Source organism: Salvelinus sp. IW2-2015, linkage group LG18 (genome assembly GCF_002910315.2).
Source record: "Salvelinus sp. IW2-2015 linkage group LG18, ASM291031v2, whole genome shotgun sequence".
Taxonomy (NCBI): Eukaryota; Metazoa; Chordata; class Actinopteri; order Salmoniformes; family Salmonidae; genus Salvelinus; species Salvelinus sp. IW2-2015.
The window spans coordinates 46,090,093-46,110,858 of NC_036858.1; the positions used below are offsets into that span (position 1 = coordinate 46,090,093).

The 20,766-nt window shown below is 43.8% G+C and overlaps 1 protein-coding gene across 5 annotated transcripts in view; it reads right to left on the minus strand.

Moving 5' to 3' along the window:
• Window positions 1–707: 707 nt before the first annotated feature.
• The window catches only part of LOC111978074 (zinc transporter 6), an 83,979-nt gene continuing 63,920 nt past the window's right edge, over window positions 708–20,766 (minus strand). For 4 of the 5 annotated variants that reach the window (XM_070448553.1, XM_070448551.1, XM_024007867.2 and 1 more), the window contains 6 exons: window positions 18,613–18,661; window positions 7,978–8,097; window positions 5,865–5,967; window positions 4,971–5,018; window positions 2,510–2,578; window positions 708–1,839 (listed from right to left, as the gene is read on the minus strand). In XM_070448553.1, the coding sequence (XP_070304654.1) occupies window positions 1,279–1,839; window positions 2,510–2,578; window positions 4,971–5,018; window positions 5,865–5,967; window positions 7,978–8,097; window positions 18,613–18,661 (950 nt within the window). In that variant the 3' untranslated portion in view covers window positions 708–1,278. Of the gene's footprint in view, window positions 1,840–2,509; window positions 2,579–4,970; window positions 5,019–5,864; window positions 5,968–7,977; window positions 8,098–11,002; window positions 13,650–18,612; window positions 18,662–20,766 lie in introns of those variants that run through there. The other variant, XM_024007869.2, reaches the window with a different exon arrangement.

Genomic DNA, 20,766 nt, shown 5'->3' on the forward strand with positions numbered 1-20,766 from the left:
GCTAGAGCGCGATGAGCCAAATAAAGCCCCACCCCGGCCAAACCCTCCCCTAATCCGGACGACGCTGGGCCAATTGTGATACAGCACGAGATCGAACCCGGGTCTGTAGTGACGCTCTAGCACTGCGATGCAGTGTCTTAGACCGCTGCGCCACGGGGGATTCATGAATTACTATTAACATGAATTAAACCAAAAAGAGAAATACAATCAGATTTTTAAATTAAACAATCATCTCACACTTACATTTTCTTTATGGGCCTCTTCACTATTCAACAACATTCACTCTCAACATCTCAATCAAAAGTTTTAACTTCTTGCAAGTCACAATTGTTCTTCATGGAAAATTACAATTTCTTTAGTTATGGTCTTATGCTCTGATTTTATTTTACCAATTGCCAATAAATTAAAATGTCCAAATTAGTTTAACACACTTTGTATGAATTACTGTTAACATGAATTAAAACAAAAAGAGAAATACAAATCAGATTTGTTTTAAATTAAACGCCATACTTTCATCCCACACTTACATTTTCTTTATGGTCCTCTTCACTATTCAACATTCGCCCTCAACAACACTCAAAAGGTAGCCCAGGGTGTGCCTAGGATAATTCATGTCCCACGCTGAGTCGCCAAACTCATTGGAGAGTCTTTCAATGGACATTGACCTAGAAAGTTAGAGTAAGTGACAAATAATAGGGCAAGTACAGTACATTTGCGTTTAATTTATTGCAGACTATACTGAAACGGAAAATGACAGTTTTTGTTTTCCATTAAAGGTGAAAAGACATGATACAGACCACTCCTTCACAATGAGGTTGGCATTAAGAAACATTAGTGTAAGTGATGCCTTTAATGCAGCAGTTATGGGGCAAAACATAATAAAGAGTCTAATTACCCCATTATGTATTGCCCCTGCATTAGGTCACCGTTTTCTACCTACAAATATTACTCCAGGTAGGAACGGCTGAGCTGACCATCTTGTGATGACCATTTACCAAGGGAATAATAGTTAATGTAATCAAACATTCAAGTCCTATGAGCACGAAAGTCAATTAACGATTCCCAATCAAAAGAAAAATGTTAACTGGCATATCATATACAGAACACATGCCTACAGTTCATTTCAAACTCATTTGCTTTTTGAAGAATAGTACCAAAAAATATAGAAAGATAGAAAATCCACCAAAGGTCAGAATGTATGTCCTGGTCCCATCAAAATAAATACCATAATATATTCTCTCTCTGAATATCCCACTTCTATACCTTATGTTCTAAACATCAGGGTCTGTACTGGCTGTACTGTGATGGGAGAGGGTTGATTCCAAATCGCTGTGGCGCTGCACCTAAGGCAGTTCTGAAACCTTGTTGTGATGAAGGCATCCCTACACCCATTCCCGGGTTCATACCCATCCCCGGCCCACTCCCCGGCCGGACTAGGTTTTGGTTGAGCATGTTGGTGTAGGGGGATGCTCCGTAGTTGAGGCCCATGCTGTAGGGCCTCTGGTGCTGGGTGCTGGGAAGCACCATGGGTTGGACATGCCTCCCTGGGGTGTTGAAGGAGAACTCTGGCGGTGGGCTGCTGGGTTTGGATGGGGTGGAGGTGAGCCGGTCCATGTCCTCAGAGGATTTGGGGGGAGGGGGGACAAAGCTGGACAGGCCCCCGTGGTCAGAGGGGCTGAGTGTGCTGGCTGGGAGCACACTCAGGGAAGGCCGGATCCAGTCATCCTTGAAAATCTGAACCGTCAGCGTGGACACGAGGGGGAAGAGGCGGTTGGTCACATGGGCCAGCACCATCTGCTCGTTGGCATCCCGGCGTATTCGGACATGGACGGAGCCAGCCTGCACACAAAGCCGGTGGAAACGACAAGGAGTTAAAGAGTCAGTCTGTGTGTTTACTCCACATTTTCTCGCTCCCTTTCTCTCCCTCTAGCTCTACTGGCAGTACGCTAGGGCATACAGTCTGGAGAGAACAGTGTGGCGACAACCCAGAACTGTGTGACAACAACTGAGCACAGCAGCAACACCACTGTATAAACTTAGTCTACACAGGAATTTACGAGTGCAGCCAAGAAGCTGGCCTATTTATCAATATGACAGCAGTGATGCTGTAATTGCGTAATGTTACCATTACATTATACTGCTATTATGCAGAGTGCAAATAAGTGTTATTTCATTGAATGAGATTTAACGTAGCAGCAGACCAGACAGAATCTGTATTTAAGTAATTCTACGTGAAGCAACATTGTTAGAGCCACAGTCTGAATAATTCACATCTCAGGCGTTTCAATGAAACCAGAATGACTCAATTTCTGTCTTTATGCCATATTCCCTGTATTGGAGTACGACGTGACAACTGTCATCTTTTTGTGTGACTACTCTGTCTTCACAAAGGGAATCAAAGAACATGGCCTTGCTTCTCCTAGAGGCAGAGCAAACAGTGTGAGGCATTTTGCTGGGAGTCTGCTGGGTATAATGAGGAGACAGCAGGGACAGAACGATGATGACATACCAGAGAGCCAAAGCCCACCGTCCAGAAGTGTTCGTTACGGACCTCCAGGACCCCATCCAGAGTGGAGACCTGATGGAAGACAAGTCCAGTTTTACACACATACAGCAGTACATACAGTCTAGAGGTCTGCTCCTGCCCGCTCCCGCTGGCTTTCTGTCTGACTCCCACCCGCTCCCGCAATAACTGGTCCCGAACACAACCGCAGTCCCGCAATGTTATTTTAGGCGTATGTGACGCAGCTTACTTGCCAGCCATGGTCCCAGCAATTCTGCACCCTATAGGCAGTATCCAAATGTGCAAAAATACCTAAGTTTCTTATGTCACATGGCCCATTATATTAGGCTATCGGTAGGTATTACTGGGCTATATCAACCAATAGGCTAGATGTAGTTTGAAGAGAGCAGAGTGGACACTTGCACTTTCTCTTGAGCTACATTTTATAGCCTACCTTTAAGGAGCAGGACAATTTTCAGATGGGACATATGGGTGATCAGTACTTATTTCAAGGCAATGTAGTAAACTATCGCATAAATCATATTTAGGAAGTACATTTCCTTGGAAATGATAACTGCCCCATGATTCTCCACCGATGCATAGGCTATAGCCTTCTGTATTTAATTGAGACCACATGCCCATCTGATCTTGCACGTACGGATACTGAACCTGAAGCAGCAAAAATGATGAGGGCGGACACTTCCACTTTTTCTTGAGCTACGTTTTGCATATAGAATGTAGACTACCTTCAGGAGCAGGACGATTTGCAGGCAGAGACAAATAAATGGGTAATTCATATTTATGGAAAAGGCGCAATGCTCACTCACGATGGTAGCCTATGCACGCGTTGCGCCTTTTCAATTATGATATTTTTTTTTATTGCACCTGGACTCACATTGGTTGAGCGCCCTACACTTCTTTCCATTATCAATATTACTTTACAGTCACCGTAGTAAACTATAGCCTAATCATATTGAAATTAATTTCCTTTGGAAAGATAACTGCAACGTGTAGAGCCCGACATTAAAATTGTCCGATATTGTTTTTTTTAATGCTATATCGGTTTAATTTCCCTGGAGTAGCCCCCCCCAAAAAAAAGGAATCAGTATTGGACCCCAAAAAACATATCAGTCGGGCTCTAGCCAAATGATTCTCTGCCCATGCATAGGCAGCCTACTCTACTTCACTGAAACCACACATACTGTTGGCGCACATGATCTCGCACACCCAACTAGGAGAGGAAGGCTACTGAACTTGAAGCAGCGAAATTCTGAGGGTGTGTGAATAACGCGACAAAGAGTTGCTTTTAATACAATAGGAAGGCTTACAAAGCAGAAAGACGTCCGTTTCCAAATAATCTGCGGGATCTGACCGCATCATGAAAAATGCAGACCACGCCACAATCTCTGTAGGGGTCTAACAGAGTCTCTGCCATGAGGGGACCAGTTTAACCTGATCGTGTGACCAGTCCCAGTCAACTCCCATGGTCTGAAAAAACTATAACTGGCTCTAGTTATAATATTGATAGAGTGGCACAATAGGACCCCAAGGGGCACAATATATTTTAAAACATGGTAGGGAATCATTTCAAGTTGTTGCACACTGTGAAATACACTTCAATAATATATGCATATAACGCACAGAGACAAAAATTGGCTTCAATACACATAGTACACGCAACACATTTCAACTGCCTTATTTAGCGAGTGCAACGGGCTTGAAAAATAGGAAAGAGGTCAAAAGAGGACAACCCTCAGCAAACGCATCACTGATTGCCATTAGGAGCAAAGATGAAATGTTCCCATTCGCTTCCAGCACTTTGCCCTCCACAACCATGGCGCCAAACAACTCAAGAGTTGTTGGACCATCAAAAATGGTGGGGAAAAAAACATTTTTTAAATGTTTTCTGTAAACGGTTTGATCACTGTGTAAATATCCCGTATTATGTAAATAATTTACATGTATTCCACCTCATATGCCTCGTTATTAACATTATATTTCATGTCTAACTAGCTCCATTTGGACATTACCCTTTGTTGTGCCGATGACGTGGATGTCGATTAAGGCAGCCCCCCGCACCTCACTGATTCAGAGTGGTTGGGTTAAAAGTGGAAGACACCTTTCAGTTGAATGCATTCAGTTGTACAACTGACTAGGTATTCCTCTTTCCCTTTATTGTTAGAATTATCTCCTCTCCACAATTCACTAGGGTTGTCCTCATTGCTTTTGTCTAGATGGAGTACAACTATGACCGGAAGTTACTTTTTGTAGCAGGTTAGGAGAGCATTTTAGCGAACCTGCTACGTTAATTCTTCAAACCCGCTGCCTAAGTTCTCCTAACCAGCTACAAAAAAGTACATTCCGTAGCTGTATACCACCTAGTTAAAACCGTCCTTAATTGACCTCCCATCCTATTTCAATAGTTAATTAAACAACAAAAACATCACCCCCACTTGAGTGCTCTTACCTCTCTGAGCAGTTTGTCAAGCTGACCGATGACATGGGAGGGAGTGGTCTAAAGGACAGGACAGAAAACAGCCAGGTGTGAGTCACCAGAGTGTCTCTGCTCAAAACACAGCACTCCAGAAAATCCACAGAAAAACTATTAGTATTTCTTTCATTAGTCCACTGTTGATGCAGTCCCAAAATGTCTCCTGCATCATCATGATGATGTGGCCTTTGCTTCTTAAAAGTCCAATATCTTGAAAACTTGACTGCTCACATGCTAAATATTTTGGGACTGTATCAACAATTGACTGACTAATGAGAAAAAACATCCCCAAATTAAATTTTGGAGTGGATTTTCCCTTTAATGAGTAATGAGCTAAGGTCCTTCAAAGAACATGCTCTCTTTAATTGATTTATTTAACCTTTATTTAACTAGGCAAGTCAGTTAAGAACAAATTCTTATGTAAAATGACGGCCTACCGGGGAACAGTGCCTTGTGCCTTGTTCAGGGGCAGAATGACAGATTTTTACCTTGTCAGCTCTGGGATTCGATCCAGCAACCTTTCGGTTACTGGGCCAACGCTCTAACCACTAGGCTACCTGCCGCCCCAACAGTGTACAGTGCTTCTTCCTTTAAAAGTTTTGAGCTTATGCCACGACCGTTTGTGGTAGATGGTGGCAGATTGTGGTAAATTGCGTCATTCTGACAACAATGGCTGACACTTAAATGACGTGCTGCAACTTTTAAAGGAAGAACAACTGTAAGGAAAACATAATCCGGACAGAACATAACTCAATCATTCCAAGAGTTTACAGTGTTGAGTTACAGTAAAGTTGTGCGATCCACATCACATCCTACAGAGAATCAATGATCCAGTTCAATTTAGACTGTGGACATGTTTGAATAGCCTACCTGAAGGAGCACCTTCCCGCTGTACACACTCATAGGATACATGGTGCCAAAGATCATGAGGCCGATGGCCACCGCCGAAACTGTGTCCACAGCATTGTAATTACTAGAGAGAGAGAGAGAGAGAAAATCATCAGGTACTTCATAATAGATAATATTAGTACGTTATTAAGTTAGGAGCATATAGCTGTCAGGATAGAGCTGGGTGACATGGACAAAAATCCATATCACAATAAACTGACTGAATTATCATGATAACGATACGTTTATAACATTCATGTATACCACCGTTACTCACAATCATTCATATAACTCAGTACTGTAGTCTTGTGGTTAGTGTCCACCTTGAGATTGGAAGGCTGTGAGTTCGATCCCCGGCCGAGTCATACTAAAGACTGTAAAAATGGCACCTTATGAGTCTTTGCTTGGCACTCAGCATCTTTTAAATTTATTTTTATTTAACTAGGCAAGTCAGTTAACTTCTTTGGGATAGGGGGTGGTATTTTGACATCCGGATGAAAAGCGTGCCCAAAGTAAAATGCCTGCTACTCAGGCCCAGAAGCTAGGATATGCATATAATTGGATAGAAAACACTCTAAAGTTTCTAAAACTGTTAAAATTATGTCTGTGAGTATAACATAACTTATTTGGCAGGCGAAACCCCGAGGACAAACCATCCAGGATTTTTTTTTTTGGAGTTCACTGTGTTTTCAATTGGTTTTCTATGGGAAACTAGATTTATGAGGCACCTGGTTGCAGTTCCTATGGCTTCCACTAGATGTCAACAGTCTAGAAATTGATTGATGTTTTTCCTTTGAGAAATGAAGTACGGCTATTCAGAATGAGTGTCAAGCCAAGTGGAGTCTTTTGTTTGGGGCGCTCGACCTGTAGCTCGCTCCACGTTGATTTTATCCGCTATTGAACACAGTATATTCCGTCTTAAATGTTATCGATTATTTACGTTTTAGCATACCTACGGTTGGATTAGGAAAGTTGTTTGAAATGTTTGGACCAAGTTTACAGGTAACTTCTTAGATAAATTGTAGTCATGTTGGATGAGTTGGAACTGGTGTTTTTCTGAATAAAACGCGCCAAATAAATTGACATTTTTGGGATATAAACAAGGAATTTATCGAACAAAAGGACCATATTTGTGATGTTTCTGGGACATATTGGAGTGCCAACAGAAGAAGATCTTCAAAGGTAAGGCATGAATTATATCGTTATTTCTGACTTTTGTGTCGCCACCTGCCTGGTTGAAAATGATTGTTATGCATTTGTATGATGGGGCGCTGTCCTCAGATAATCGCATGGTTTGCTTTCGCCGTAAAGACTTTTTGGAATCTGACACCGCGGCTGGATTAACAAGAAGTTAGCTTTATTTTGACATATTGCATGTGTAGTTTCAAGAATGTTAAATATTTACAATTCTGTAGTTTGAATTTGGCGCCCTGCACTTTCACTGGATACTAGCCTAGAGAGGTTTAAAGAACAAATTCTTATTTACAATGACGGCCTACCAGGGAACAGTGGGTTAACTGCATGTTCAGGGGCACAACGACAGATTTTTACCATGTCAGCTCAGGATTCGATCCAGCAACCTTTCGGGTTACTGGCCCAACGCTCTAACCACTAGTCTACCTGCCGCCCCTGAGCCCCTGCCGCCCACAGTCCTCAATACCTGCCGCATTAAGGAGATAGATTGAGGGTAAGGCCGTGCGATAGACAAGCTTTCTGTCCAGGGTGTGTACATGTACATTAAGCTGCCTCAGGCTCCTGCCCTATGAGCGGCTCGTGCAAGGCTATTTACATATAAGCAGACTTATTTCATTTCAAACTTCACATGTCTCTAGTATAGGCAACTTATCATTATGAGCGATATCAGCAAATGCCCACGATAAGTGGTCGGTGTCGATAATTTTCAGTTTATTGTCCCATCTCTGTCAAGAGTTATCATGGAGGTTGATAAGTAACAAGAGGGATGTCAAACACACATCAGGTCGATAATGGGGGCTTTGTGGAAACACAATTCAGAGTACACATTATTTCTCAACAATACTGATTTATAACTTCCCCGAATCCACTAACTAATTCCATTACACCATGTCGGACTTACTTGATCTCAATGAGCATGTAGGTGATGCAGAGTGAGAGAGCTCCGGCCACGTTGATTAAGACAAAGGGATTCATACGAGGCAGAAGGACACTGCTGAGACCAGGGATAATCCCACACAGGCTGAAAACATACAAACACAAAAATAAAATTACTATACTGAGCCATTCAACCCTGCGGTGATGCTCCAAACGTGTCTAAACTTGTTAGAGTTACTGTGACAACACACATTACCAAAGTGACAACACACATTACCAAAGGGCAACCAAAGAAATCACACAAACAATCCAAGACAGGGACTCACAGAAAGCACCTGTAATATACACATCTTCTTAAAAGTGAAAATATTAATAATGCTGAGACTAAGTGATTGTAATATTCTTTCTACAATCTACTAAACACAAATATAAATGCAAAACATTTCAACGATTTTACTGAGTTACAGTTCATATAAGGAAATCAGTCAATTGAAACAAATTCATTAGGCCCTAATCTATGGATTTCACATGACCGGGCAGGGGCGCAGCCATGGGTGGGCCTAGGAGGGCATAGCCCCACTACTGGGGAGCCTGGCACAGCCAATCAGAATTAGTTTTTCCACACAAAAGGCTTTATTACAGCCAGAAATACTCCTCAGTTTCATCAGATGTCCAGGTGGCTGGTGTGCTCACTGCGGTGCCAGACTCCAGAGGTGCAGTCAAATTGAAATATCCTCAAATCAAATGTTATTGGTCACATACACATGGTTAGCAGATATTATTGCGAGTGTAGCGAAATGCTTGTACTAAACCATTATTTGTAACATTACGATGCTGTCAAACATTGTTGATACTCCGAGTCGGGAATTCATGTCATACGAAAGAATTCCCCTCGACCACGACCACACATTTTGGAAAACAAACGTACTTCATCGACTTTTGGAAATAACAAAACATGCTGAAAAGCTGCTGTGTTGTTCAATGTGTGTTCAGAAAGTATTCAGACCTCTTGACTTTTTCCACATTTTGTTGTGTTACAAAGTGTGATTAAAATGAATGTCATTTTTCGTCAAAAATCTACACAAAATATTCTGAAATGTAAAAGTGGAAGATTTTTTTTTTTACTGATGTTAGAATTTATGAAATATGAAACACTAATATACATACACAAAAGTATGTGGACACGCCGTCAAATTAGTGGATTCGGTTATTTCAACCACACCCGTTTCTGACAGGTGTATAAAATCGTGCACACAGCCATGCAATCTCCATAGACAAACATTGACAGTAGAATGGCCTTACTGAAGAGCTCAGTGACTTTCAACGTGGCACCGTCATAGGATGCCAACTTTACAACAAGTCAGTTCGGCAAATTTCTGCCCTGCAAGAGCTGCCCCGGATCAGCTGCGAAGTGGTAGGCCACACAAGCTCACAGAACGGGACTGCCGAGCGCGTAAAAAACGTCTGTCCTCGGTTGTAACACACACTACCGAGTTCCAAACTACCTTTGGAAGCAACATTAGCAAAATAACTGTTCGTCGGGAGCTTCATGAAATGGGTTTCCAAGGCCGAGCAGCCGCACACAAGCCTAAGATCACCATGCACAATGCCAAGCGTCGGCTGGAGTGGTGTAAAGCTCGCCGCCATTGGACTCTGGAGCAGTGGAAACGAGTTCTCTGGAGTAATGAATCACGCTTCACCATCTGGCAATCCAATGGACAAATCTGGGTTGGCGGATGCCAGGAGAACGCTACCTGCCCCAATGCATAGTGCTAACTGTAAAGTTTGGTGGATGAGGAATAATGGTCTGGGGCTGTTTTTCATGGTTCGGGCTAGGCCCCTTAGTTCCAGTGAAGGGAAATCTTTGTTTCAGCAGGACAATGCCCCTGTGGACAAAGTGAGGTTCATACAGAAATGGTTTGTTGAGATCGGTGTGGAAGAACTTGACTGGCCTGCACAGAGCCCTGACCTGAACCCCATCGAACACCTTTGGGATGAATTGAAACGCCGACTGCGAGCCAGGCCTAATCGCCCAACATCAGTGCCCGACCCCACTAATGCTCGTGGCTGAATGGAAGCAAGTCCCCACAGCAATGTTCCAAACATCTAGTGGAAAGCCTTCCCTGAAGAGTTGAGGCTGTTATAGCAGCAAAGGGGGACCAACTCCATATTAATGCCCGTGATTTTGGAATGAGATGTTCGTTGAGCAGGTGTCCACATACTTTGACCATGTAGTGTATATTCTTGGGACCCAACTCTTCAATGTATTATTTTACAGACAGATGGATGCATTCATCCCGTGTTCTCTCTACGTGGTGTGTTTTTGGATCAGATTATATTTTATTTTTGGGATGTGCTTCGTCCTGTTCATAAATGACCAATGTCTGATCTAATTCAAATGGCTAGCCGTTCATTATGCCGTTGTGATACAATTCATGTACAATTACGCATTCATGTGTGTCGCTTTTCAGCATGTGACTAAAATAAATACATTGCTCTCATTTCACAAAAAGAAAAACAAGATTCCTATAGTGAGTGGAACCCCCTCAGATCTTACAGTTGTGTGGTGATGAGGCAGTGTGCATGCTTTACAGATCAGTTTTTTGTGTTTAATCAGAGATGTTAATGCAGTGCATTAGGAGGTGTAACCCATCAGAGTAGGCGTGATGATATGAAGTGATGTCCTACTCAGACAGATGAGTGCTGTCAACACTGGGGATCGCAGTGTCTGGGACCACACATCATACTCATCAGCATCAGTAGGGGGAGTAGAGGGCAATGAGTTCACTCACATTTAGCCAATGTGAAATCATACACTGACATTTAGCCTGTTTTATTTAATTTGCAGCGATGTATTCAGATCTTGGCATAATATTATTTGATTAGATAAATACTGAGAAGATGAATTCTATATAGTGTTTTTAAACTGCATCCCTGTCCAATGTCAACCTCTTATTAAACATGCATGGATACCAGTCCACTGGTGTCCAACAAGGACACACACAAAAAAATAGGCATTATCTTTAAAAAAGAAAAGAAAACCCATTAACCTTAAGAAGCTCGACCTCCGGTCACTTAATTTGAAGCCAACATTTGAGGGGGGTGAGTGGGGTGAGCGGGAAGCAGGATTTACAATCCCAATAATCTCCTAAATCTCCCCGCTGCATTGATATAATTTGAGTACTAGGGACAGGGTCGTGTGATTCCACGGCCGTCTGTCTGTGCGTCCGGCGCTGCCTAGAGAGGGAGAGAGAGAGCGAGAGAGAACACTGTGTGGATAGAGGGAGCTTTGTTCCAGAGTGACAGTTTGTATAATCCCACCCACTGGAGACAGAAATTGTGGGATTACGGTGAGACAAACACTTGATATGATGTCGGTCGGCTATAAATACAGGCTAAACGCTGTTGCCCAAATAATAGTACACAGTGGACTAGCTCTGAGGGTTATATAATGTCTACCCACCAAACCCCAGGGAGGGTGGTGAGGCCCAGAGACACGGATGACACGATTACAGCAGATAATGAAACAATGAGTCAAAGTAGTCCGGGACATCCTGTCCACTGTGCCTTCTATTCAGAACAATCAGAACTTTACTCTGTTATACAGCGCCTTCAGAAAGTATCCACACCCCTTGACTTTTCACACATTTTGTTGTGTAACACAGCCTGAATTTAAAAGTGATTAAATTTAGATTTTGTGTCACTGGCATACACGTGGCAACGTACACATACACTGGCATACAACGTACCCCATAATGTCAAAGTGGAATTATGTTTCTATACATTTTTACAAATGAATAAAACAATATTTTATTAATAATAGTATCAATACGTATTCAACTCCTTTGTTATGTCAAGCCTAAATAAGTTCAGGAGTAAAAATGTGCTTTAAATCACATAGTAAGTTTCATGGACTCACTGTGTGTAATAAGTGTTTAACAGGATTTTAATGACTACTTCATCTCCGTTCAATTATCTTTAAGGTCCCTCAGTCAAGCAGTGAACTTCAAAAACGGATTCAAGAACAAAGACCAGAGACATTTTCCAATACCTCGCAAAGAAGGGCACCTATTGGTAGATGGGTAAAAATAAAAAAACCAGACATTGAATATCCCTTTGAGAATGGTGGAGTTAATTACACTTTGGATGGTGTACAGTGCATTCGGAAAGTATTCAGACCCTTTGACTTTTCCACATTTTGTTACATTACAGCCTTATTCTAAAACTGATTAAATAGTCCGCCCCCTCTCATCAATCTACACACAATACCCCATAATGACAAAGCAAAATGTAGAAATGTTTCCAAATGTATAAAAAAATTAAAAAAAGTTTATTTATATAAGTATTCAGACCCTTTGTTATGAGACTCAAAATTGAGCTCAGGTGCATCTGGTTTCCATTGATCATCCTTGAGATGTTTCTACAACTTGATTGGATTCTGTGGTAAATTAGACATGATTTGGAAAGGCCCACACCTGTCTGTATAAGGTCCCACAGTTGACAGTGCATGTCAGAGAAGAAAAAACAAGCCATGAGGTGAAATAATTGTCCGTAGAGCTCCGAGACAGGATTTTGTCAAGGTAAAGATCTGGGGAAAGGTTCCAAAATATTTGTGCAGCATTGAAGGTGCCCAAGAACACAGAGCCCTCCATCATTCTTAAATGGAAGACATTTGGAACAACCAAGACTCTCCCTAGATCTGGCCGCCCGGCCAAACTGAGCAATCGGGGGAGAAGGGCCTTGATCAGGGAGGTGACAAAGAACCCAATGGTCACTCTGACAGAGCTCCAGAGTTCCTCTGTGGAGATGGGAGAACCTTCCAGAAGGACAACCATCTCTGCAGCACTCCACCAATCAGGCCTTTATAGTAGAGTGGCCAGACGAAAACCAATCCTCAGTAAAAGGCACATGGCAGCCCTCTTGGAGTTTGCCAAAAATGCACCTAAAGGACTCTCAAACCATGAGAAATAAGATTCTCTGCTCTGATGAAATCAAGATTGAACTCTTTGGTCTGAATGCCAAGCGTCACGTCTGGAAGACACCTGGCACCATCCCTACGGTGAAGCATGGTGGAGGGAGCATCATGGTGTGGGCATGTGTTTCAGCAGCAGGGACTGGGAGACTAGTCAGGATTGAGGGAAAGATGAACAGAGCAAAGTACAGAGATCCTTGATGAAAACCTGCTCCAGAGCACTCAGGACCTCAGACTGGGGCGAAGGTTCACCTTCCAACAGAATAACGACCCTAAGCACACAGACAAGACAACGTAGGAGTGGCTTCGGGGCAAGTCTCGGAATGTCCTTGAGTGGCTTGGCCAGAGCCTTGACTTGAACCTGATCGAACATCTCTGGAGACCTGAAAATAACTATGCAGCAACACTCCCAATCCAACCTGACAGAGCTTGAGAGGTTCTGCAGAGAAGAATGGGAGAAACTCCTCAAATCCTTCCTAACTCAGTTATTGGAGAGGAAGGAAAACCGCTCAGAGATTTCACCATGAAGCCAATGGTGACTTTAAAACGGTTACAGAGTCCAATGGCTGTGAGAGGAGAAAACTGAGGATGGATCAACAACATTGTAGTTACTCCACAATACTAACCTAAATGACAGTGTGCAAAGAAAGAAGCCTGTACAGAATAAAAATATTCAATGCATCCTGTTTGCAATAGTACACTAAAGTAAAACTGCAAAACATTTGGCAAATAAATTAACTTTCATGTCCTGAATACAAAGCGTTATGTTTAGGGAAAATCTAACACAACATATCACTGAGTACCACTCTTCATATTTTAATATTGCACCCCTTCTGAAAAAACCTACACTCGATCCCTCCGATGTCAACAACTACAGACCAGTATCCCTTCTTTCTTTTCTCTCCAAAACTCTTGAACGTGCCGTCCTCGGCCAGCTCTCCTGCTATCTCTCTCAGAATGACCTTCTTGATCCAAATCAGTCAGGTTTCAAGACTAGTCATTCAACTGAGACTGCTCTTCTCTGTGTCACGGAGGCGCTCCGCACTGCTAAAGCTAACTTTCTCTCCTCTGCTCTCATCCTTCTAGACCTATCGGCTGCCTTTGATATTGTGAACCATCAGATCCTCCTCTCCACCCCTCTTCCCGAGTGGGCATCCTGGCGGCGGCCCACGCTTGGATTGCGTCCTACCTGACAGGTCGCTCCACCAGGTGGCGTGCGAGAATCTGTCCCGCACCACGTGCTCTCACACTGGTGTCCCCCAGGCCTGTTCTAGCCCTCTCCTATTCTCGCATACACCAAGTCACTTGGCTCTGTCATATCCTCACATGGTCTCTCCTATCATTGCTATGCAAGACGACACACAATTAATTTTCTCCTTTCCCCTCTGATAACCAGGTGCGAATCGCATCTCTGCATGTCTGGCAGACATATCAGTGGGATGACGGTCACCACCTCAAGCTGAACCTCGCAAGACGGAGCTCTCTCTTCTCCCGGGGAAGGACTGCCCGTTCCATGATCTCGCCATCACGGTTGACAACTCCATTGTGTCCTCCTCCAGAGTGCTAAAGACTTGCGTGATCCTGGACAACACCCTGTCGTTCTCAACTAACATCCAGGCGTGACCCTTCCGTAGGTTCATGCTCTACAACATTCGCAGAGTACGACCCTGCCTCACACAGGAAGCGGCGCAGGTCCTAATCCAGGCATCTCATCTCCCGTCTGGATTACTGCAACTCGCTGTTGGCTGGGCTCCCTGCCTGTGCCATAAACCCCTACAACTCATCCAGAACGCCGCAGCCCGTCTGTGTTCAACCTTTCCCAAGTTCTCTCAACGTCACCCCGCTCCTCCGCTCTCTCCACTGGCTTCCGATTGAAGCTCGCATCGCCTACAAGACCATTGGTGCTTGCCTACGGAGCTGTGAGGGGAAGCACCTCCGTACCTTCAGGCTCTGATCAGGCCCTACACCCAAACAAGGGCACTGTCGTTCACCACCTCTGGCCTGCTCGCCTCCCTACCTCTGAGGAAGTACAGTTCCCGCTCAGCCCAGTCAAAACTGTTCGCTGCCTGGCACCCAATGTGGAACAAACTCCCTCACGACGCCAGTCAGCGAGTCAATCACCACTCTTCCGGAGACACCTGAAAACCCACCTCTTTAAGGATATCCTAGGATAGGATAAGTAATCCTTCTAACCCCCCCCCCTTAACAAGAGGTATAGACTTCTACACCTATCTGATAAATGGTTGTTCCACTGGATATCATAAGGTGAATGCACCAATTTGTAAGTCGCTCTGGATAAGAGCGTCTGCTAAATGACTTGAATGTAAATGTAAATGTTAAAGCTTGGTGGTGGCTGCATCATGTTTTGGGTATATTGGTCATCGGCAAGGACTAGGGATTTTTTTTTAGGATAAAAAGAAACGGAATAGAGCTAAGCACAGGCAAAATCCTAGAGGAAAACCTGGTTCAGTCTGCTTTCCAACAGACAGTGTGAGACAAATTTACCTTTCAGCAGGACAATAACCTAAAACACAAGGCCAAATGTACACTGGAGTTGCTTACCAAGACGACATTGAATGTTCATAAGTGGCCTAATTACAGTTTTGACTTTAAATCAGCTTGAAAATCTATGGCAAGAGCTGAAAATGGCTGTCTAGCAACTAGCAACCACCTTGACAGAGCTTTAAGAATTTTAAAAAGAATGTGCAAATAATGTACAATACAAGTGTGCAAAGCTCTTATAGACTTACCCAGAAAGACTCACAGCTGTAATGGCTGCCAAAGGTGATTCTAACATGTATTGATTCAGGGGTGTGGAAAGTTATGTAAATTATATATTTCTGTATTGAATTTTCAATACATTTGTTAAAATGTATATGAGGTGCTTTTGCCCTAGGTAACCTGGAGAGTGGGTAGGATTGTACGTGCCTTTTACTATTCAGGATGGAATGCGACAGAAAGCCACTTCAATAATATTTGGGGTTTTAGAATAGATTATGAGAGTCAATCTAATTTAGGCCTAGTTTTGTTTCATAGACTGCTACTGCTATATTATTTGAGATCAGGGTGTTATAGCTATGAGGGAACGCCTGCATAATGGAAAGCAAAATATAGCTGGACCTGCAATGAGTTAGAGGCTTGTTTCACATGAGCCTCAGCAGCTCATTCACATAACCCATTAGGAGGTAAGGGAGGGTTCTTTTTCAATGAGTCCTCCAACTCCAAACATGACTCAGCCTTTTGTCATTTTCCACTTCCTGAGTGGCATAATCCAGACCGGGGCACCAGCAGAGAAAGTAGAGGTGCAAAATGATCTCAACACTCTGGACTGAAACAAAACCCACCAACATCCATTATTCAGACAAAACAAGTGAGGCGATTCATCATCCTGGAAGCTACTATATGAGGAAAGGTGGAGGGGGTGGAGTTTCACTGTCAAGCCTCTCCCCAGCCCTGCACAGGGTCTCCAGGGGTGAGGGCCAGGAAGTGGCTGACCTGAGAGTATCCATCAGGTCTTAACCCCAGGGCAAGGGCACACAGCACAATATGGAGGAGGTGAAAGGGAAGATAAGAGTTTCACACCTGACCTCTACAGGCAGGTTTCGCCAGAGGGGGTCATTGTAATCCATTGGAAATGACATGAGACCGGCCCTTGCTGTCCAGATACCTTACAATAATTCCAAGAAGCTCAATTAAGCCAATATTTCCCTGAAAAAGCCACTCCCTAACATCTTGCTGAAAAAATATACTACTACACCCCATGTCATGTTTTATGTACATTTTGAAATGTTTTAGTCATTTCGCTCTTATCCAGAGCGACTTACAGAGTGCATTCATCTTAAGCTAAGTGGGACAGACACCCACATATCACATTCATAGTACCGGTAAGCACATTTTTCTTAAATAAAGTAGCTAGCAGCAAAGTCAGCGCTAGTAAAGGGGGGGAGACAAGTGCGAGTGTTAGTTCACGCAAGGGGGATGCTGTGGGATTATTTAAAATACTATTTGAAGAGGTAGGGTTTCAGATGTTTTCAGAAGATGGACAGGGACTCTGCTGTCCTGGCTTCAGGGGGAAGCTGGTCCCACCATTGGGATGCCAGGACAGAGAAGAGCTTGGACTGGGCTGTGGGAGCTGCCCTCCCGTAGAGGTGGGAGGGTCAAGAGACCAGAGGTGGCAGAATGGAGTGCTTGGGTTGGGGTGTAGGGTTTGAGTATAGCCTGAAGGTAGGAAGGGGTAGTCCCTCTTGCTGTTCTGTAGGCAAGTTCCATGGTCTTGTAGTGGATGCGAGCTTCGACTGGAAGCCAGTGGAGTGTGTGGAGAAGCGGGGTGACATGAGAGAGATTAAACACCAGGCAGGCTGCAGCGTTCTGGATAAGTTGCAGGGGTTTGATGGCACAAGCGGAGAGCCCAGCCAACAGCGAGGCAGTAGTCCAGACAGGAGATGACAAGTGCCTGGATTCGGACCTGCACCGCTTACTGTGTGAGGTAGGATCATAATCTACGGATGTTGTAGAGCATGAACCTGCAGGAGTGAGTCACTGCTTTGATGTTTGCAGAGAACAACAGTGTTGTCCAAGGTTCTTTGTACTCTGGGAGGGGGACACCGTGGAGTTGTCAACCGTGATGGAGTGGTCTTGAAGCGGGCAGGCATTCTACGGGAGGAAGTGTAGCTCCGTGTTGTTGTGCTTGAGGTGGTGGGCCGACATCCAAATGGAGATATATGCCAGGCACGCAGAGATGCGTGTCGCCACCTGGGTGTCAGAAGGGGGAAGGAGAAAAGTAGTTGAGTGTCATCCAAATAGCAATGATAGCAGAGACCATGTGAGGATGAGAGCAGAGTGACTTGGTGTATAGAGAGGGCCTAGAACTGAGCCTTGGGGGACACCAGTAGCGAGAGTACGTGGTGCAGACACAGATCGTCTCCACGTCACCTGGTAGGACTGGCCTGCCAGGTACGATGCAATCCAAGAGTGTGCAGAGCCTGAGAGACACCCAGCCCTGAGAGAGTGAAGAGGAGGATCTGACGGTTTACGGTGTCGAAGGCAGCGGATAGATCTAGGAGGATGAGAACAGAGAAGAGAGAGTCGGCTTTGGCAGTGCAGAGAGCCTCCGTAAAACACAGAGAAGAGCAGTCTCGGTTGAGGGACCCGTCTTGAAGCATGACTGGTTAGGGTCAAGAAGATCGTTCTGAGAAAGATAGCAAGAGTTGGTCAGAGACAGTACGCTGAAGTGTTTTGGAAAGAAAATAAAGAAGGTCTGTAGTTTTTGACGTCAGGAGTCAAGTGTTAGTTTAGGAGGGGAGCGATTCGGGCCATTTTGTAGTCAGAGGGGACGCAGCCAGTGGTCAGGGATGAGTTGATGAGGGAAGTGAGAAGGTCTCCAGAGATGGTATGGAGAAGGGAGGAGGGGATCGGGTTGAGCGGACAGGTTGTCGGGTGACCGGACCTCACTAGTCGCAGGATTTCATCTGGAGAGAAAAAGGGTCAAGGCGTAGGGTAGTTCTGTGTGTCTATTTACCCTTTAGCCTCAGTTTGATTGGGACAGACTGCTAATCACATTACACACATACACTGTGGTGCATATATTTCCTGAGGGATGCTTGGGAGGGAAACTGTCCACTTCTGGACTACAGGGGGAAAACAAGGAGGATCAATACAGCAGGATGACTCATTGAAAGAGGATCTTACCTTCGACTCAGGTCTGCGACATGCTCCTGGAGCCAACTGGTGCTGGCAGCTGTTGGGAGGATGGTGCGGGAGGGAGAGAATGAGGGATGGAGAAAAAAAAAGAGAGAAGACAGAAGACAGGGGTCAGAATTACACACATCAACACAGTGAGAGAGCATCACTCTAGCAGCCCTTATCTGCAGTCTGTTCCCATATATCTTCCTCCACAGTTGCCATTGTTGTGGTGGTAACAGGACCCGAGTGCCATTTGATCAGCAAGCAGAGTGTGTCCTCAGCTGTCCACCCCGCAGGATGGGTTACAATCACAGACGACTGACCAGGGGAGGGCACATATATGATTTTAGAGTATCCCACCGCCATCTGTGATGTTTAAACACAAATGGCTACAGAGCAAACCTCTCAGCTCATATTGGCTAGTTTACTGTGGTTTAGGCAGATAAGTGAGAGGCATTGAGAGAGACTACAAAAAAGCCTTCCCCAAATCCAATTTTCACTCCCCCACATAAGCCTGACCACACCAGGAGTTTTGGGGTGTTTGTGTATGTGTATGTGTGTTTGCTCTCCTTGAACATGTCTCTCCCTGACTCTGAGATGACAGGACACAAAACATCCACATTTTCAAAGCAAAGCTAAATGTTTGGTCCAGATTTTGTACGACAATATTCTCTGAAAGAGACTATGGTGTGGCAAAAAGGGACAGGACATAGTCTTATGCTCTAATTAATTTGTACTGATAAATCATGTGCATGCGCAAAAACACAAAACGTTAATAAATTGATAACAGTTGCAAATGTGCAATAAAAGCTATTGCTTTTTTCCCTCCGCTCTGCTGAGGAGTATTTTTCTCCGCTCTGCTGAGGAGTATTTTTCTCCGCTCATACAGGAGTAATAAAAGGCCTAGTACAATAAGTATTTTTTTTTAAGTATATTTTTTCCCAGTTGCAGCATCCTCAGCACCCGTAGTTCCCATGGCTATGATATTCGGTAGGCCTAAGACATGGTAAAAAACAACTAGACCTAATGGTTCCTTGTTGCACTTTATGATTTTTTTTTTTTTTGTAGCCTATATTCAAATCCAGATGCATCTTATTCGAAAGACATAGTCTATGGGATAGGCAAAAATGTTCCGTCAAACCATGAAAATATATTTTAAAACTAATTTAGGTTGTTTCGCATTTTGTTTACACAACTTAACTAATGTATTTTATAACTTGCTGGCCTGTATTTAGGATTTGTACAGTACGATAGGAAAAAGGCATACCCAAATAGGCCTGTTAGTTTTAAGCGAATGCATAAGCAAATGTTCATTTGTTTTCATGTGTTAGGCTATAAAGAATGTTATAAATATTAATTTGCTTTATCGGTTTATATATTTAGGATTATTACAGTTTGACAGGCAAAAGGCATATAGCTTAAGGATAATAGGCCTATTCGTTTTTTCGCCTAAGCCAATGTTCATTCAAGTGTTATAAAGGATGTTATAGGCAAAAAAACTTTTTTTATCTGATTGTTGTTGACACCTTGACTTTTTCCACATTTTGTTACGTTACAGCCTTATTATAAAACTGATTTAATAGTCCCCCCCATTAATCTACACACAATACCCATAATGACCAAGGAAAAATATGTAAAAAARAAAAGAAAAAAGAAATATCACATTTACATAAGTATTCAGACCCTTACTCAGTACTTTGTTGAAGCACCTTTGGCAGCGATTACAGCCTAGAGTCTTCTTGGGTATGACACCACCGTACAAGCTTGGCACACCTGTATTTGGGGAGTTTCCCCCATTCTTCACTGCAGATCCTCTCAAGCTCTGTCAGGTTGGATGGGGAGCGTCGCTGCACAGCTATTTTCAGGTCTCTCCAGAGATTTTTGCTCGGGTTCAAGTCCGGGCTCTGGCTGGGTCACTCAAGGACATTCAGAGACTTGTCTCGAAGCCACTCCTGCGGTGTCTTGGCTGTCTGCTAAGGGTCATTGTTCTGTTGGAAGATGAACCTTTGCCCCAGTCTGAGGTCCTGAGCACTCTGAAGTAGGTTTTCATCAAGGATCTCTCTGTACTTTGCTTCGTTCATCTTTCCCTCGATCCTGACTAGTCTCCAAGTCCCTGCCGCTGAAAAGCATCCCCACAGCATGATGCTTCCACCACCATGC